The sequence below is a fragment of the Anas platyrhynchos genome, chromosome 1 (assembly GCF_047663525.1).
Source record: "Anas platyrhynchos isolate ZD024472 breed Pekin duck chromosome 1, IASCAAS_PekinDuck_T2T, whole genome shotgun sequence".
NCBI classification, from domain to species: Eukaryota; Metazoa; Chordata; class Aves; order Anseriformes; family Anatidae; genus Anas; species Anas platyrhynchos.
Window position 1 is genome coordinate 152,568,392 of NC_092587.1, and position 16,156 is coordinate 152,584,547.

The window sequence follows — 16,156 nt, forward strand, 5'->3', positions numbered from 1 at the left end:
ATCAGATTTTTATTTCTTCTGATCCAGAGAAATACTGTTCCCGATGTCCATGTGAAAATCACATGAGAAGGGATGGGACCCATCTGGCTGTATGGGTAGGCTATTTGATTATTTCGCTGTCCAGACAGAGCAAGTGGTGCTTAAAGCCTTTCTTTCTTTGATTTCATTACTGGGGCTCTCCAGAGTCATCTTACTTTTTTTCTCTTCTAGTAGACTGATTTATCAAAAGTTAAAGCTCTCTTTAATTTGTCGCAGTGAAGACTACAGATTTCCATTTGGGAAGTTAGGAACAAGTGACTTCTAACATGTTACTGTCATAGGAACAAATCTTCCATGAATTTGTAACATTTTAAAATGAAAATATTTTTATTTTTGGTCCCTCCTGCATTTTGTGGCAGTGAGTCCCACTGTTCATTTGCGTTGCTACCTTCATTTCTCTATTTTAAAGTTTCCTTTGGATAGTTCTTGTTATGAGAAAAAATGTACAGTCACCCCTTAGTCATTTTCTCCAGGTCATTTATGAAGTTATAGAACGCTACCGCCCCCAAGAAAAGTCTCTTTCCTAGTCCAACGAGACATAATATATTTAATTTCTCCATGTAGAGAAGTTTTTATGACTCTTTGATCACATTTTTTTCCATTTCTGTTTTCCACCAGACAGTGTTGTTTTGGAAATAGAAGATACAGAACGGTCTGTAGGAACAGTATGGATTTATAAGGTGGGATAACAATATTGTCTCCGTTATTCCTTATTCCTTTCCTAGTAACTCCTAATATAGTTTTTTTTTTTTTTTTTCTTTTGACTATTTTGAAATCAGTGACAGCTGAGATTTCCTTCTCGATTGCTAGGAACTACAGTATGTAAATGTAAATTGTTTTCCTGCATTCTTTCCCCCTGTATATTTTCAATGCCCAACTCCCATCTGCTGGTGTGTCACTCAGCAGCCAGTCGCTCTGAGATTCTTCCCCAACTCCTTGCACTTTGTTTTAGTTTTTACCTCATGATTCTTGGCAATGTCAGACTGTTTTGCCATTTCTCTCTAGCTTCCTTTCTAGATCATTCACGGATACGCCGAGCAACACTGGTCCCAGATGGATTCCTGTGGCAGTGTACCGGCAATGCCCTCTGTTGTGAAATGCTTTTATTTCTTCTTTCCTACCTGTTACCAGCTACAGATCCACGTGAGGATTTCCCCTTTAATCCCAGGACCACTTAAGGTCTTTCAGGTCCATTTGTGAAGAACCTTGCTAAAGCTGCTTTGCATTATTTGATGCAGACAGGTGACATCCATTTAGAATGTAAGTGTTCACACTGGAACCTTACTGACAAGCTATTGAGAATTTCATTTTAAGTAGATAGTCCATCGGGCTATTAGCATAGTAGTTAAAAATAATAATAAATATAGGAATTTGGTATACACAATTAAGAGAAGAAATTACATTTTTATACTGGTTGTTACAAGAGTTTACCAAGAAATTGATCAGTCAAGGAAATGTAGCAAAAGAAAACAGGAAAGCCAGAAGATAGTAGATAAAGATAATAAGGAAAACAAAACAAAACACCAGCAAGCCTAGCAGAGAACAGTATGGTGCTATGATTTGGTTAATTGCTCAGCCCTCACGTCAAGGATGGCAGGATACCCCTGCTGCCATACAGGGTGCCCAAAGGCAACCCCATCTGCTTGGGAGCCGCTGTGATCCTGCAGCCATTCGCTACTGCAAGCAATGCCATCACCTGCTCATTCTTCTCTTCCCCAGGAAAACTTGTGCCTCCTTCTCAGTCACCATTACGTTTCCCGCGTGCAGTATTTTGTAGACAAATAGCCCAGCTGGTATAACCCACAGCGCTTTTTCTGTGGTGTTTTTCTTTCAAAATAGGAATAGTTACTTATTTATGGTACACTATGAATTTTAAAAGAGCTCCGTTTCTGGTACATCTTTATTTTTGGAAAACATCAATGGTCTTACATTTCTCATTTGAGAAGAAATTTTGGTCTTGGTCAGAAAGGTAAAAGGACAGTGTTTCTTCTTCATAGGTAGTTTATAAAAAGAAGTTCACAGTCACTGCCAGTGCAGTGATGCAATTATATTCTTCTCTTATAACGTTCATCTTCTGTAACCAGCGAAGCAGAAATTCTTTGCATATTCAAAGCGTTGCTTCAAGTTGAAAGCAAACTGGGTTTTGAGAAGTCAACACACAAATTGATTGAATCTTTGCACATTGAAAACATCTGGCTTCAAAAAGAGACAACAGAGAACCACTTTATTAATAAGAATTGTTTATTTTTGAAGTCTCTGTCATTGTATTGGAATGGCAGGCTGTCACAACATGCTATCATTCTATAATTAATAAAGATTTCCGCAAGAGCAGCCCTTCTTCGGAGTGGAATACACAAAAACATTTTTTCTCAGGTAGGGTGGAGAAAAGGAGTGAAAAAAATGCAAGGCTTCTGTTTCTTAGTCTGTAATGAAGGAGCTTAAGTTTAAAGTGAAAGACCAGCATTTACAAACTATCAACAAACAGAAACATGATCGTTGTTTTAAGATTACTTTCAAAATATTTTGGCTAAAATTTCTCAGAGCCCAGAGTGTACTGGGAACATAAAATGCACTATGTGATACGTAAACTGGCAGAAATTGGACATTTCTCATACTCCACTGGAATTTAACATAGTCCAGTATCTGGTTTATGATGTAGAATTTGTATTTTGAATCCGCTCCATTGATTCCAACAAGCAAAATCACTCACAGAGCTTACTCCCCGCGCTCAAACAATCACTTTTTCAGGCACAGTCTTGCTGAACATGTAATACAGAACTGCATAACCTTGAGATAAAGTAAATCCGTGATTTTTACTCGGTGACAGCATGCAAGCAAGAAAAAGGCCTCACAGTGGCCCTGGGCTAGGAGCTTACATAGGGAAAGTTACTTCAGAGCAGCTTGCACATGGTAACTTTCTGTGCTTATGAGCCTTGAGCTAGAGAATCTACAAAATGAAAGTAGAGAGGGAATTAGCAAGGTAAAACATAAACAACTCTAGCAACTTAAGTTTGTGTTCCTTAGGAAACTATGAAAATTATTTAAGTCCCAAAGAGAATACTAATGGATAGAAAATAATAGCTCTATACCTTTCAAAATACAAAACATAAAGCTTAGTTTTATACCCTTCATCTTTTCATTCTGCACTAAATGTGCTCAGACAGAAAAAGAAAGGCAGCTGATAAAATCGGTGCTGTGATAACTATACAGAAAAGATCAAATCAAAACTGCACAGGCAGTGGTAAACCTGGCAATTTCTCAATGAGGATTTTTAACATTCTGTGATGTAGCTCAATGGTATTCATGGGAGAAAGAAAAAAGTTCACCTTTATCTCAACTAGATTTCTTCCTAGCAAGCTAAAAACATTTGCTACAAAGAGTGCAGCAAACATGGAGATAATAAAGCTCTACTTAAAAAAAAAATAATAAAAATAATAAAAACGCCTTAAGGTGGAGATCAATGTAGTAGAAAAATTTCATAAAAATTCTTATGACATATTTGATTTTGACTGAGGCAGAACTCAAATGAAAGCTTTTATATTTCTTACAACATTACATGCTAGTAAACAGTAGAAGCACTCAGATTTTCTGAAGCTGAAAAAGGCATACTTTAAAAGCCATGCCAGCATTAAGGAAACTAGCAAGTCACAGAATCACAGAATTTCTAGGTTGGAAGAGACCTCAAGATCATCGAGTCCAACCTCTAACCTAACACTAACAGTCCCCACTAAACCATATCCCTAAGCTCTACATCTAAACGTCTTTTGAAGACTTCCAGGGATGGTGACTCCACCACCTCCCTGGGCAGCCTGTTCCAATGCCTCACAACCCTTTCAGTAAAGAAATTCTTCCTAACATCTAACCTAAAACTCCCCTGGCATAACTTTAGCCCATTCCCCCTCGTCCTGTCACCAGGCACATGGGAGAACAGGCCAACCCCCACCTCGCTACAGCCTCCTTTAATGTACTTATACAGAGCAATAAGGTCACCCCTGAGCCTCCTCTTCTCTAGGCTGAACAAGCCCAGCTCCTTCAGCCGCTCCTCATAGGACTTGCTCTCCAGGCCCCTCACCAGCTTCGTTGCCCTTCTTTGGACCCGCTCAAGCACCTCGATGTCCTTCTTGTAGCGAGGGGCCCAAAACTGAACACAGTACTCGAGGTGCGGCCTCACCAGAGCCGAGTACAGGGGGACGATCACCTCCCTAGCCCTGCTGGTCACAGTGTTTCTGATACAAGCCAGGATGCCGTTGGCCTTCTTGGCCACCTGAGCACACTGCTGGCTCATATTCAGCCGACTGTCTACCATCACTCCCAGGTCCTTCTCTGCCTGGCAGCTCTCCAACCATTCCTCTCCCAGCCTGTAGCTCTGCTTGGGGTTATTGCGCCCCAGGTGCAGGACCCGGCACTTGGCCTTGTTGAACTTCATACAGTTGACCTCAGCCCATCGGTGCAGCCTATCCAGATCCTCCTGCAGAGCCTTCCTACCCTCGAGCAGATCGACACACGCACCTAGCTTGGTGTCATCTGCAAACTTACTGAGGGTGCACTCAATGCCGTCATCCAGATCATTGATGAAGATGTTAAAGAGGACCGGCCCCAGCACCGAGCCCTGGGGGACGCCACTAGTGACTGGCCTCCAACTGGACTTGGCTCCATTCACCACGACTCTTTGGGCCCGGCTATCCAGCCAGTTTCTCACCCAACGAAGCGTGCGCCAGTCCAAGCCAAGAGCAGCCTGTTTCTGGAGGAGAATGCTGTGGGAGACGGTGTCAAAAGCCTTGCTGAAGTCAAGGTAGACCACATCCACAGCCTTTCCCTCGTCCACCCAGAGCGTCACTTTGTCGTAGAAGGAGATCAGGTTCGTCAAGCAGGACCTGCCTTCCATAAACCCATGCTGGCTGGGCCTGATCACCTGCTTGCCCTGCAAGTGCCGCATGATGACTCCCAAGAGGATCTGCTCCATGAGCTTCCCTGGTACTGAGGTCAAACTGACCGGCCTGTAGTTCCCCGGGTCTGCCCTCCGGCCCTTCTTGTAGATGGGCGTCACATATGCTAGTCGCCAGTCAGCTGGGACCTCCCCCGATAGCCAGGACTGCTGATAAATGATGGATAGGGGCTTGGCCAGCTCCTCTGCCAGTTCTCTCAGTACCCTTGGGTGGATTCCATCCGGCCCCATCGATTTATTGACATCCAAGTGCCGTAGCAGGTCACCAACCTTGGTCACCAACCAAGTCCTTCAAGAACAACTAATAAAAAATACCCAGTAGTTCAAGTTTCCACACAACTCCTATCATCCTTTCCATTTTGCACTGTACTCAAGAGCTGGTACGTGTAGTCTTGTTTCAAAGGGGAACAGTCAGTGTGTAGGTTCATACACGTGCCTGTATGAGGCTGTTAACTAATTTTATTCAGGCTTGGTTGAGGGGTGCAAATCAGAGTTACATTTCTGTAAGTTTCAGGAAAATAAGATTGTGCAGTGTTAGCTCAGCCTGTCAAGACAACAAGGAATATCTTAGCTACAAGAAAAAGCTTCGGAGGGAGTTTATGTCTAACCCAAAGAGATCTGTTTATATTTTAAAGCTTTTCCTGCAGTTGAGAGATTTGTATGGACTCTTCTCTGGTGGATTAGTACTGAAAAGCACCTTTATGTAGAGGTGGTTTCCTTTAGCTTGGCTGACAGGACTGTGAACCACTGTCCCACTGCCTGACAGGTACTTGTGGAGCTACCTAGGTGTTTGTGGGGGAGAAGGAGGGGACCTGTCCTGTTGGAAAACGTGTGGAGGAGCAGTCAAACCTCAGCCTCGGTAGGCCAAGGGCAGGGAGTATTGTATGGCCAAGTTCTTCAAGGATTTCTCTGGTGCAGGGGAGACCCGCACTCCCGCCCTGCTTCTTCCCCCCTTCGCCAGCGCTGCCCAAACACCCAGGCTGTCGTTTTGGCTCGCTGCTTTTGCAAGAAGCCCTGACAGGAAGTCAAGTGCTTCCTGAAGCCGAGCTCCGGCGTTGCCGTGATCTTTCTGAAAGCCTCCTCCCGGAGGGGAGGCAGGAGGAGCCGGCACAGCCTGGGGTTTCGGCCCCATCCCTCCATCCATCGCCTCAGCCCGGCTCCCTTCGTTCACAGCGGGCTGGCTCCCAGCTCGCTCCACCTGCTCGGCCCCACCAGACGGGGCTGGGAGGGGAGAAGCGGGGCTTTTAGTTGCCGGAAACAACGAATAAAATTTTAAAAATAAATAAATAAATCCTAAAAGCTCCCAAACCCCGCAAAGCCACAGCCCAGGTGCGGCGCTACAGGGCTGGCGGGGGGAGCCTCGCCCAGCCCCGAGGGCGATGCAAGCCCGGGCGGTGCGTGCGGGGGGAGGAAGAGGAGGAGGAGAAGGAGGAGAAAGAGGAGGAGGAGGAGGAGGGTCAATGGGAGGAGGGATGAGGAAGCCGCTGTTGCATCCGTGACGGGCGCCTGAGGAGCCGGCGCTTGGGACAGCCCCTTTGCTGCTGGCTCGGGGGGAGGGAGAGGAGGAGGAGGAGGAGGAAGAAAAAGGAGGAAGGAGGAGGAGTGAGCGAGCGCGGCCATGAGCTCAGCCCCGGCCCCCGGCGCCGCCTGAGGAGCCCCGGCCCCCTCCCCGAGGCCTCCGCCGCCGCCATGGCCCACTCCCCGGTGCAGGCGGGCCTGCCGGGCATGCAGGTGAAGGGCGGGCGGGGGCCGAAATGGCGGCGTGTGGGGTGTGTGGGGTCTATGGGGTGTGAGTGGGGGGTGTAGGGTCGCGACACCCCCGGGAACAAGGCGTGCTGTGCCGCCAGCGAGCTCTGTGCCTGCTGGGTCCCTCCCTTCGGAGCCGCCGCTTTGCTGGGAGCACGCAGGAGGATGCGTCTCGTTGCCTTTTTTTGCCTCTTTTTTAAAAAAAATCACCCCCCCTCCAGCCACTGAGTAGTGCTCCCTGGTGTTTCAATCCGCGAGGCTCGGCTTTCCAGCCCGCTGATGCCAACAGAGGGGAAAGCAGGGCCCGAAAATGTTGACCTTCAGCCCATGCTGCAGTGGTCATCTGTAGGACTGGCTGGGTGGTGGTGGTGCTGGGTGGGTGGCTGGGGGCTGTGCTTGGCCCTCAGGGCCTCACCTGATGGAGTTGGCTGGGTTTGTGCAGCAGCGAGATATATATATACGTCTACGTGTATATATTTAAACAACCAGTGTGGTTTTGTGGTGGTTGAGCTGCTTGCAAAACGCAAGCTGCTGGCAGAAAAGCCATAAGGGCATCAGTGCCTGCGTGCTCTTCTGAGCGTTCCCACATCGTGTTAGGTGCTTGCCTGCCCCGACATCCAAAAGGAAAACTTAGGAGTGGGAGGTAAAGGTGTTTGGCATCCTGGACCGAAAGGTTTTGTGCTTCGTTTGGTGTAAGTATTGGTTTACTTGGGGTTGCGTGCTTTTTTTTTTTTTTGCAAAGCAGATTCTGCCTCGTGAATCTCAGGTCTTTGCATAACCTGAGGCTTTGAATTTAAAATGTTATATTCATAGGCATGGCCTGGGTTGTATGCTCAGGCTGGCACTGGATGCCAAACCGAGGATGTAGGCCCTCGCCCTGAACCGATTGCTCTGCCACTCGGTAGGTGCTGCTGCGGAGTGCTCGAGTTCACCTTCCAAATGCGAGCCCCTTGCTGATTGCTGAGACACATGGAAGTAATGTTTTCCTCCTTTACGAAGGGCTGGATTCATGTTCCATTTTCTGGTACTTATTTTGAAACAGAACCGGTATTTTAGGCTGAGAAAAGACAGATCTGGAGTGGCTGGGAAGTAAGAGAATGAGTTACTCCAGCAATACGCATGTACTACCCATATGTGGCATTTCATAATCGAAGGACCCATGTTTTTATTATTATTGCCTGGTTTAATTTGTTATTTAGTTTGTAATACCATGAGCTCTACTAAATCTGTAAGGCTGTCAGGATTTTTTTGTTAGTGCGTGTAATTTGGGGTTTTACTGCAATCTCTTTATTTAGGACAGTGCTATTATTCTCATGAATTTTAATGTATTACTATTAGAGTTTCGTGACTGTTTGGGAACTTCACTGTGTCCTTTTCACACCGTTGTTAAAGACCAAACGAAGACAGGTAGAAGCCTAAAATCCATGAGCAATACAGAAGCTGCTTGCTAATTTTCTGCCCCCACTTCAAGATGCCTAGATCCATTTCCATTCTGTCAGAGTATACTGCAATCTTATAGTGGTCTCTTTTTAGCACATGATTCTTTTTGGCTCTATTTGCAGATAAATGTTGAAATATTAAGGTACATACTATGCGTGGCAGCTGCTTAAATAAGACAAAGTTTATGGTTTGTGGCTTCGGTAGAAGAGAAATAGAGTTCGGTTCTCCGAGGTATAATTAAATTGTCCAAATCATGGGACTGTGTTTTCTCTTTCTGTAGTGTGATCCTTTCTCCCCACCTACCAGCTTCTGCAACAAATGGTGTAAACAATGTCAGTGAGAAAGTTAGGCAGCTTTCTCTTGTATCCTTCGTCCAAGAGACCAATCGGTATCCTACTGTGAACAAGAGGAACTTCCTGACCCCAGAAACTCACGTGCAGGGGTAGCGCTTTGTTACACTGTTTGGTGTGAGCAGAGGAGTGTGTAAGCAGAGCAGAGGAACGCAGGATTAATGTATTTCTCTCCAAACAACATATCTGATTGATGGTTGAAGAGTGATGCATGAAAAGTGAGTGGGTAGAGAGTAAGCCAAAGGAATGAGAAGCTGTGGAGGAAATGTGGGATGGTGCTGGAAGGCTGTCAAATCCAAGATTCACTGTCTGCTGCGACGCGGGCATGTTCTAACCAGAATAGAAACAGAGCTGGGTTTTGACCTAATTTTCAATGTGTGCAAATAAGTTTGGACTCGATGCTTGTACTGCCCTTAGTTTAAGGGCTCTGTGCCGATAAGCGCTTGAGTGTGTGGCACGCAGGGGCATCACCACTAAACCGTCAGAAAGTCTTCTTCATCCTCTCTGCTTTACACAGCTGACTTAAGAAAAATGCTTGCTTGTCTGTACCGTGTGATATTTTCGCATGGCTGGCTCAGAAAAAGCGTGTGTGACCTGTAAAAGGGACTTTCAGACCAGACCGGCCTGCGCTTCAAGGCTGTGGTAAGCTTCTAGAGTTTCTTTATGAAACCACCTAAAATAACAAAATACCGTGTTCATAAATCAGTGGTATGGGTGCTTGGTGGGCTGTAATGTACTTTGAAGCCTGTTACAAGTGCCTTGAACCAGAAAGCTGAGGATATGTAGGCTTGCAGAGAGAAGCTCAAGGGCTGAAGCTGCAGAACACGGTGCTGCAGTACATCAACCTGTCAGATATCTGGCAGCCAGCAGTTTTAATGTAATCTTTAGCAATAAAATGCTAAAATTAATAGTTATTAAACCTCTTTCTCCTCTCTTCCCACACTTAAAAAGGTTTTGGGGTTAAGCTATGTCTGATTTGTTGCTGTTTTCCTTTGTTTCTGAAGTTTGAGAACTAGAAAAGCAGTTGGGTTTTTTTTTTTTAACCTCATCTCTTTGTGTAACTCTGACTATGAAGTTCCTTTAAAATGAACCATACATTATGGTTTTAACAAGAAGAATACTTTTGGGAACTCTTGCTGAGGAAAGATAAGTGGCTTCATCAACGTCAGATCCTGGAGAAGTGAGAGAAGCCCATAGGTGGTGTGTGCCTTTTGGGCACTTTGATGTGTTCAGCCAGTCCAGTGCAGCAGCTGGAGTGGCTCTAGGTGTGATACTTGTCTGTGCTTCTGCAATACAGGTGAGAAAGAGTTTCACATGAATAAGAGCTCCAAATTAATCTACATGACATAATGGACATGGATACTGATGAACTGCAGAATTACTGATAAGAAATAATTATTTTGTGTCATCTTTCCTATTTCAGTTTCTTAAAGGAAAAAAAAACAGCCAAAACAAAAAACTTTTTTTTTTATTGCCCTGAAATGCTCTGAACTTTTTTTTTTTCCAGAAAAAACATTTTGTGAGAAGATTGGTTTGTATTTTTAGGTGTGCCCGTATGCCACATTCATAAAATTCCGAATGTGCTTTTAAAATTGCATCATCTTGAAGCCACAGCCTCTTGTGTATGATGCAACTTTTCTTTATCTTCCTCCCTTTCAGGTTTTTGGTAATAATAAAAGTGCTTAGTATACCATAAAAAAAAAAAAAAGTCATTTTTCATTCTCAGTACAAGAACTGCTGGTTCTTTATCCAAAATCTAAGTTAAAATAAAATAAAATCACACCACCTTGCTGCAAGAAACCCTGGTTAAAACTTTTAGATTTCGGTAAGAACTTGACAAATGAATAGAAATGAAGGGCTGCTAAGTGTAAAGGCACCACTTCTGACTCAGTGAGTGTCTGGACTGTAAATTTGCTGGAGACTGGAAGAGCGTTTTGGAAAATGCTGATGTTTACTTGTGTGTTCTTGCACTCATCCCAGAATGTTCGCTCTCAGCTGCTGCAGGAGAAAGTGTTGGGGCCTCCAGGATGCTGCGTTCTGATCCAGCATGGCTCTCCTTGTACTCTGACACATCATGCACATTACTGTCTTCCCTATTATAATTCATTCTCCTTTTACAATAAACTGTTGTATCTGTCTTGTATGTGAGCTCTGTGTTTGGTAACCACAAAGCGTTGGGCTTTGAAGGCTCTGAAAAGGCTGTGCAGCCTCCGCTGCCCTGTGTCTGCAGCATGTATATGGGAGATTACTTTTCCCCAATTTCAGTTTTTTGAAGGTTTGTGCTCACTGCTCTTGTCTAAGTGATAGTTTGATAGAGTAACCTGCAGCAGTTCATTATTTGAAAGATCCTTGGACCATTGTGGTCACGGCTAACCTGTTGTGAAATACCCAGGGGACAGATGTCTGGGATTCAGTGGTGTATTTTAAGCTTGGTCCTTCAGCACGAGGACAGAAGGGTTTTCATTTTGCAGGAACAGAGTTGGCGTCCTCTGGCTTTTTAGGTCAAATGCTGCATCAAGGCTACGCAACAGTTGTCTGGAGTTTTTCTAGACAAGTCAACTCTTACACCAACAGTGGAGCTATCATACTGAGAAGACGTGTAGCAGCTTCTAGTGAACGTCTGCCTACTGAGCTCTCTTCTCCTACACCCCCGAAATCTTGCCATTAAACATAAGTGGAGGAGTGAGAGCTGGTTTCCTTTGGACATGCTGTGGATGACTTCTTGGGGAAGCTTCCTAGGAGGTCATCGTTGCAGGGTGAAGCTTCAGTTCGGGTTTTATTAAACTGTGGTACAGTTAAAATGACAGCAGGTGAACTTACTGATTTTCTCATTTTCTACAGTTCTTTGATCTTCTTTTCTTGTGGCCTTTGGGTCTGAGGTACTTGATGCAGTCAGCCCCAAAAGTGACAGATTCCCTCACAAAGAGCTGAAGGACTGAGGACGACGGCTCCTGCAATAAGGATTGACAAGAGTGAATCCTTACTTGCCTGAATCTGTTACCTTGCTTCAGCCCTTCTGTGGTTTTGGAGTGATCCATTTTAGATGGGATTTCCAGATATCTATTCAATTTTAAATTTTTATTTAAAGGCAGGGTGGGGTGTTTATACAGAGGTAGAGGAAGTAAGGAGAGGTGCTCTGATTTCCAAAGGCCGAGCTTACAAAATCTGGTTTCGCATCTCTGCTCTGTTATCAGTCACATCCATGATGGCTCGATGCCCTTATCAGTTACCACATTCACCCTTTTATCCTCTTACTGTCTCAACGCCAGTGTCAGCAGCCTCTGAACAGGAAAAGCACATTCCCATCAGGTGGCCTTCCAGAACAAGTAAATAGCTCCAGCATGGGTCCCCCACGGGTGGGGGCAGCTCCCCCCAAACCCCTGCTCCTGCGTGGGCTCCTCTCCACGGGCTGCAGCTCCGGCCCGGGGCCTGCTCCTGCGGGGCCTCTCCATGGGCCGCAGCCTCCTCCAGGCCACATCCACCTGCTCCACCGGGGGCTCCTCCACCCATGGGGGGGCTGCAGCGTGGAGATCTGCTCCATGTGGGACCCATGGGCTGCAGGGGGACAGCCTGCTCCACCAAGGGCCTCTCCCTGCACAGCCCGCAGGGGAACTGCTGCTGCCTGCCTGCAGCACCTCCTGCCCTCCTGCTGCACTGACCTTGGCGCCTGCAAGGCTGTTCCTCACTCCTCTCACTCCCCCAGCTTCTGTGTGGTGCAGTGTTTTTTTCCCTGTCTTAAATATGCTCTCACAGAGGCACAAACAACATCACTGACTGGCTCAGCTCTGGTCAGCAGTGGGGCCCTTACCAAACATGGGGCAGCTTCTAGATCCTTCTCACAGAAGCCACCCCTTTGGACCCCTGCTACCAAAACCTTGCCACGTAAACCCACTGCAACTGGGAAACACCACTTCATTTACTGAAATTGGGGTGTGGAGTGAGAAATTTTTATCAAGAGTAAATTTCTTCTTCACGTAAAAGGAAATGATTCTGTGACCTGATACTCCATGACCAGTCCCAGAACAATTTTCTGCTTGGGTTTCTTAATTCATTATTAAAAACTTACGTTTTGTTTTTGACTGTAAAAGTAGAAATTTCATTTTGACAAAATTAGGCACCCTTATTGGGTTGCATGCCTGATTGAGCTTTGCATCATGATTGGTACAGGGTGACGATGGTGTTCCTAAATTAACTGCTACCACTAAAACCTATATAGTTTTTCCTACCATGTCCCTCCCTGCCGTGTCTCCTGAAATCAAACTATTGTATAGCTTCAGGATGTCTAGTTGCAGAGTCAGATAAACGTAGTTTTCTTCTGAAGAGGTGTTTTGAATAGACTATATATATATATATTTTTTCTTTTTCTGTGATTTCTTTCCTAAGCCAACAAATACTTTGTTTATTGAAAGTATTTGTGTGTGGATCATTGCCTCTTGGTGGACAAGATCAGATCTGAGAGTAATAAATCTTGAGGTTGCAGAGGCTTCAGGCTGTTGCGTGTGTTCATTCTGTATTAATATAATGCTGTAGAAAGTCAGCCTTGAATCAGGAATATTCTGGGAGTGCTTGTACTCGTATTCTCTTCCAAGTTGTGCTATTAGGCACCTATTAAGAGACATTTGGGGTGTCTTGTCAGATGATAGAATAGGTGCATGTCTCCCGTCAAATTATGGGATTACTGTAGATCCTAAAACTCATTCTTTCTTCTTTTGCTCAATTAGTATTAATGCAACATAAGTTTCCAAGCTTGTATTACTGAGGTTTATTCAGCCATGGGTCATAATGCTGGGAATTTCCACCCGAGCCACCACTTTCTGGCATGAAACAATAGCAGGGCCTGCGAGGCGTGATGCTCGCAGTGTCTGTGGGTGATTGATCTGAGCAAGTGCAGACAAGGGAGAGGCATTGTTATAAAGCTCTTCTTCGAGGCTCTTCCTTAGCTGTCTTTCACTCGGTGTCTAAAAGGCGTTCTGGATGTCAGCGCTGTGTCTGCTGGTGCTATCTGCTGTTTTCATTGCGTGCTGAAGGCACGGGGAGATTTCTTCAGCTGCAGCAATCTAGTTTTAAATAGCGTGATGGATGGGAGGGAGGAGCACAGCTTCTGAAAGCTCCTAGCTATGGTATTAAAATGCTACGTTATTAAAAATGCAGGATGAGCTTGAGAAACTAGTTAAATTAGAATTCATGTTTATTTAAAATGTATTCTTTCTGAATGCTTGTAAAAAACAAAAAACAAAAAACCAAACAGGTTATGATTAGGCAACTGTTAATTTTGGCATTGAACTCCTAAGGATGTACATTAAGTTGCTTTCTGAATGAAGGATATCATGACATTAAGGCATGACTTTTTTTCAGGGGACACTGAACCCAGAAGATGGTACGAGTTCACTGGGAATTTGGAAGCATGTCTTGGAGATCCATCTTATTGATCAAGAACTAAAAGTTTCGTATGCTGAATCCCAGATAAATGCAGTTTCCTTGAAAGTAGGTGGAAAAGGGGTTGCACAGGGGATGAAGAATACTGTTATGATAGGCATCTCCCCCAGTAGCCCCGCTTAAAACCTCTTCCAATCTGATTAGAAAACAGTTTATAAGGGAGTTGTACTGGGAAACAGCTGTATTCGTAAGGCCACTGTGATGCATGCTGTGTGTGTTTGTCTTCATTTCTGTTCAACAACCCAAGTGTTTGAGAGATGCAAGGTTTTAGAGTACCCCTGCCCCCCACCCTTTGGTTATGACCCACTGAAGTTTCATGGCAGAGTTTATGGCATCCTGCCCCCATCTTATTGCAGTTTCCCACCAACTACAGGAAATGATCTTGTGTATTATATCAGCTATTCATATATACGATATGCGTGTATATATCATGGAAAGCAAAAACTTAGCAGCTTCTGAGAAAGGTAAAATGCTGTGTAGCAAAACTCAAGGCCTCTCTTTCCTGTAAGTAGTTGTTTCTGATACTGTGAAACCATTTAAGCATACAATTTTGTTTTGTTGTGGATTTTTTCCCTTTATTTCTATTTTTATTTTAATATATAATTATTTTGTTGTGGATTTTTAGGTCGTCTTTGAAGTTCTGACTTGGATGCGAATAATTTAACAGTGTTATCAGCTGAATGGGGTCAGGTTGTAGGCCCAGCTGGTCCAGTGCTTTGGCTTTGGTGGTGGTTAGGAATAGATGTTTAAGAAAAAAAGTGTAAGAACGGGGTAACTTGAAATACTTCCATGGCATACTTCCACAATTCTACTGCTCAAGGATTTCCAGAGCCAGAAGTGATTATGTGGATGGATTTCTTTATGTTCATTTTTATTTTATTCCATTAGTTTCTCCAGTCCTTAATGATTTTGTAGGGTTCACTGTCTGCAACACTCCATTACAGTGCGTATCCAGGTTTCTCTGCACACGTGTGAGCAAGGTTTAAACCATTTATCTTTATCTCCAAGCGTGGAAGCAGACAGCAGTAATCACCAGCAGTCCCAAGCCAGTTCACCATGGAGTATTTCATATTCACCAGAAATCTCTAAACTTGTTTAGGTGATGGTATTTTGGGCTTGAAAGGGAGAGAGGATTGGACTGATTAATTGGAAATTTCGTAAAATTAAAAGCATAGGAAAGAGGTGTTGAAAGGCAATTGTCTGCTATAAAAGCAGGCATTGAGAAACCAGAGATCTGCAATCAGTTATCCAGATAATTGGAGAACTCGAACATGGGGATGGCTTAGAATTATTGCAGGTTAAAGAAGAAAGTATATAATAATAATAACTGAATGAATAAGCTTTCACAAGAGGAGATGAGAAAAAAGAACTGGGATGCGATGTGGAAAAGGACTCCTGTTAAAGCTATAGCTTGGGTCAGAATGGTTATGAATAAAGTTAGACGTGTATACTTGATCTAACTAACTTGGATTTCAGTAACATTTTCTGTTGAGCTACAGGCGTGGTAGAATTAGAGATACAGAAAACCAGCTGCATTGTAAGATGCATGTAGTGCTGGCTTTGAGGGGAGGACTGGATAGGTGATGGGGATGATGCTGCTGATTACCAAGGTTGTTCTTGACTGTTGGTGATGAAGATGTGGCCTTGGCAATGAAAAAAAAAGGGGGGGAAAAATTAGGCTAGTACTGAAGATCTGTGTGACCTTCAGGATTTGAACTGCTGAACAAACCAGCATGAAGTGCAGGGTGTCAGAAGTGTGAATTACTCCAAAGACCCTCTGCAAGAGGCTGGGTGCTGTGGGTTGGAAATGCAGGGGGCTGGGGAGAAGCGAGTTTGAACCAGGAGGCCAGGCTGAACAAATCTGATCTCGGAGTATTTTGGGACTCTCTTTATTCGGTAGGAGTGGGCGATGCTGATTAGTGAGCAGAGTGCCCGGAAGAGTTCACCTTAAGTGCAAGATATTTTTCTGGCTAATTAAGGTCAGAAGTAATGAATCCGACGTGGAGCAAGTACAGAGAGGTTACTGTAATTACGGTGAGAACGACGGCGCTGCTTGTGATGAGAAATGAAGGGCTTTCTTCTGCGTGGTTAAACAAGCCAGAGGCTGAGAAGGGGTGGTTGTGGTCGGTGTGAGAAGTGTGAGAAGCCATCCGAACAGAAACCAAACCACCACTAACCATGCTTGTAATATTAGTAGGAA

The 16,156-nt window shown here is 44.6% G+C and overlaps 1 protein-coding gene across 2 annotated transcripts in view; it reads left to right on the plus strand.

The window, feature by feature from the left end:
- Positions 1-6,439: 6,439 nt before the first annotated feature.
- The window catches only part of STK24 (serine/threonine kinase 24), a 52,326-nt gene continuing 42,609 nt past the window's right edge, over positions 6,440-16,156 (plus strand). Inside the window, exons 1-2 of one of the 2 annotated variants that reach the window (XM_038173457.2) lie at positions 6,440-6,715; positions 13,876-14,004. In XM_038173457.2, the coding sequence (XP_038029385.2) occupies positions 6,674-6,715; positions 13,876-14,004 (171 nt within the window). In that variant the 5' untranslated portion in view covers positions 6,440-6,673. The remainder of the gene's footprint in view (positions 6,716-13,875; positions 14,005-16,156) is intronic. The other variant, XM_027443372.3, reaches the window with a different exon arrangement.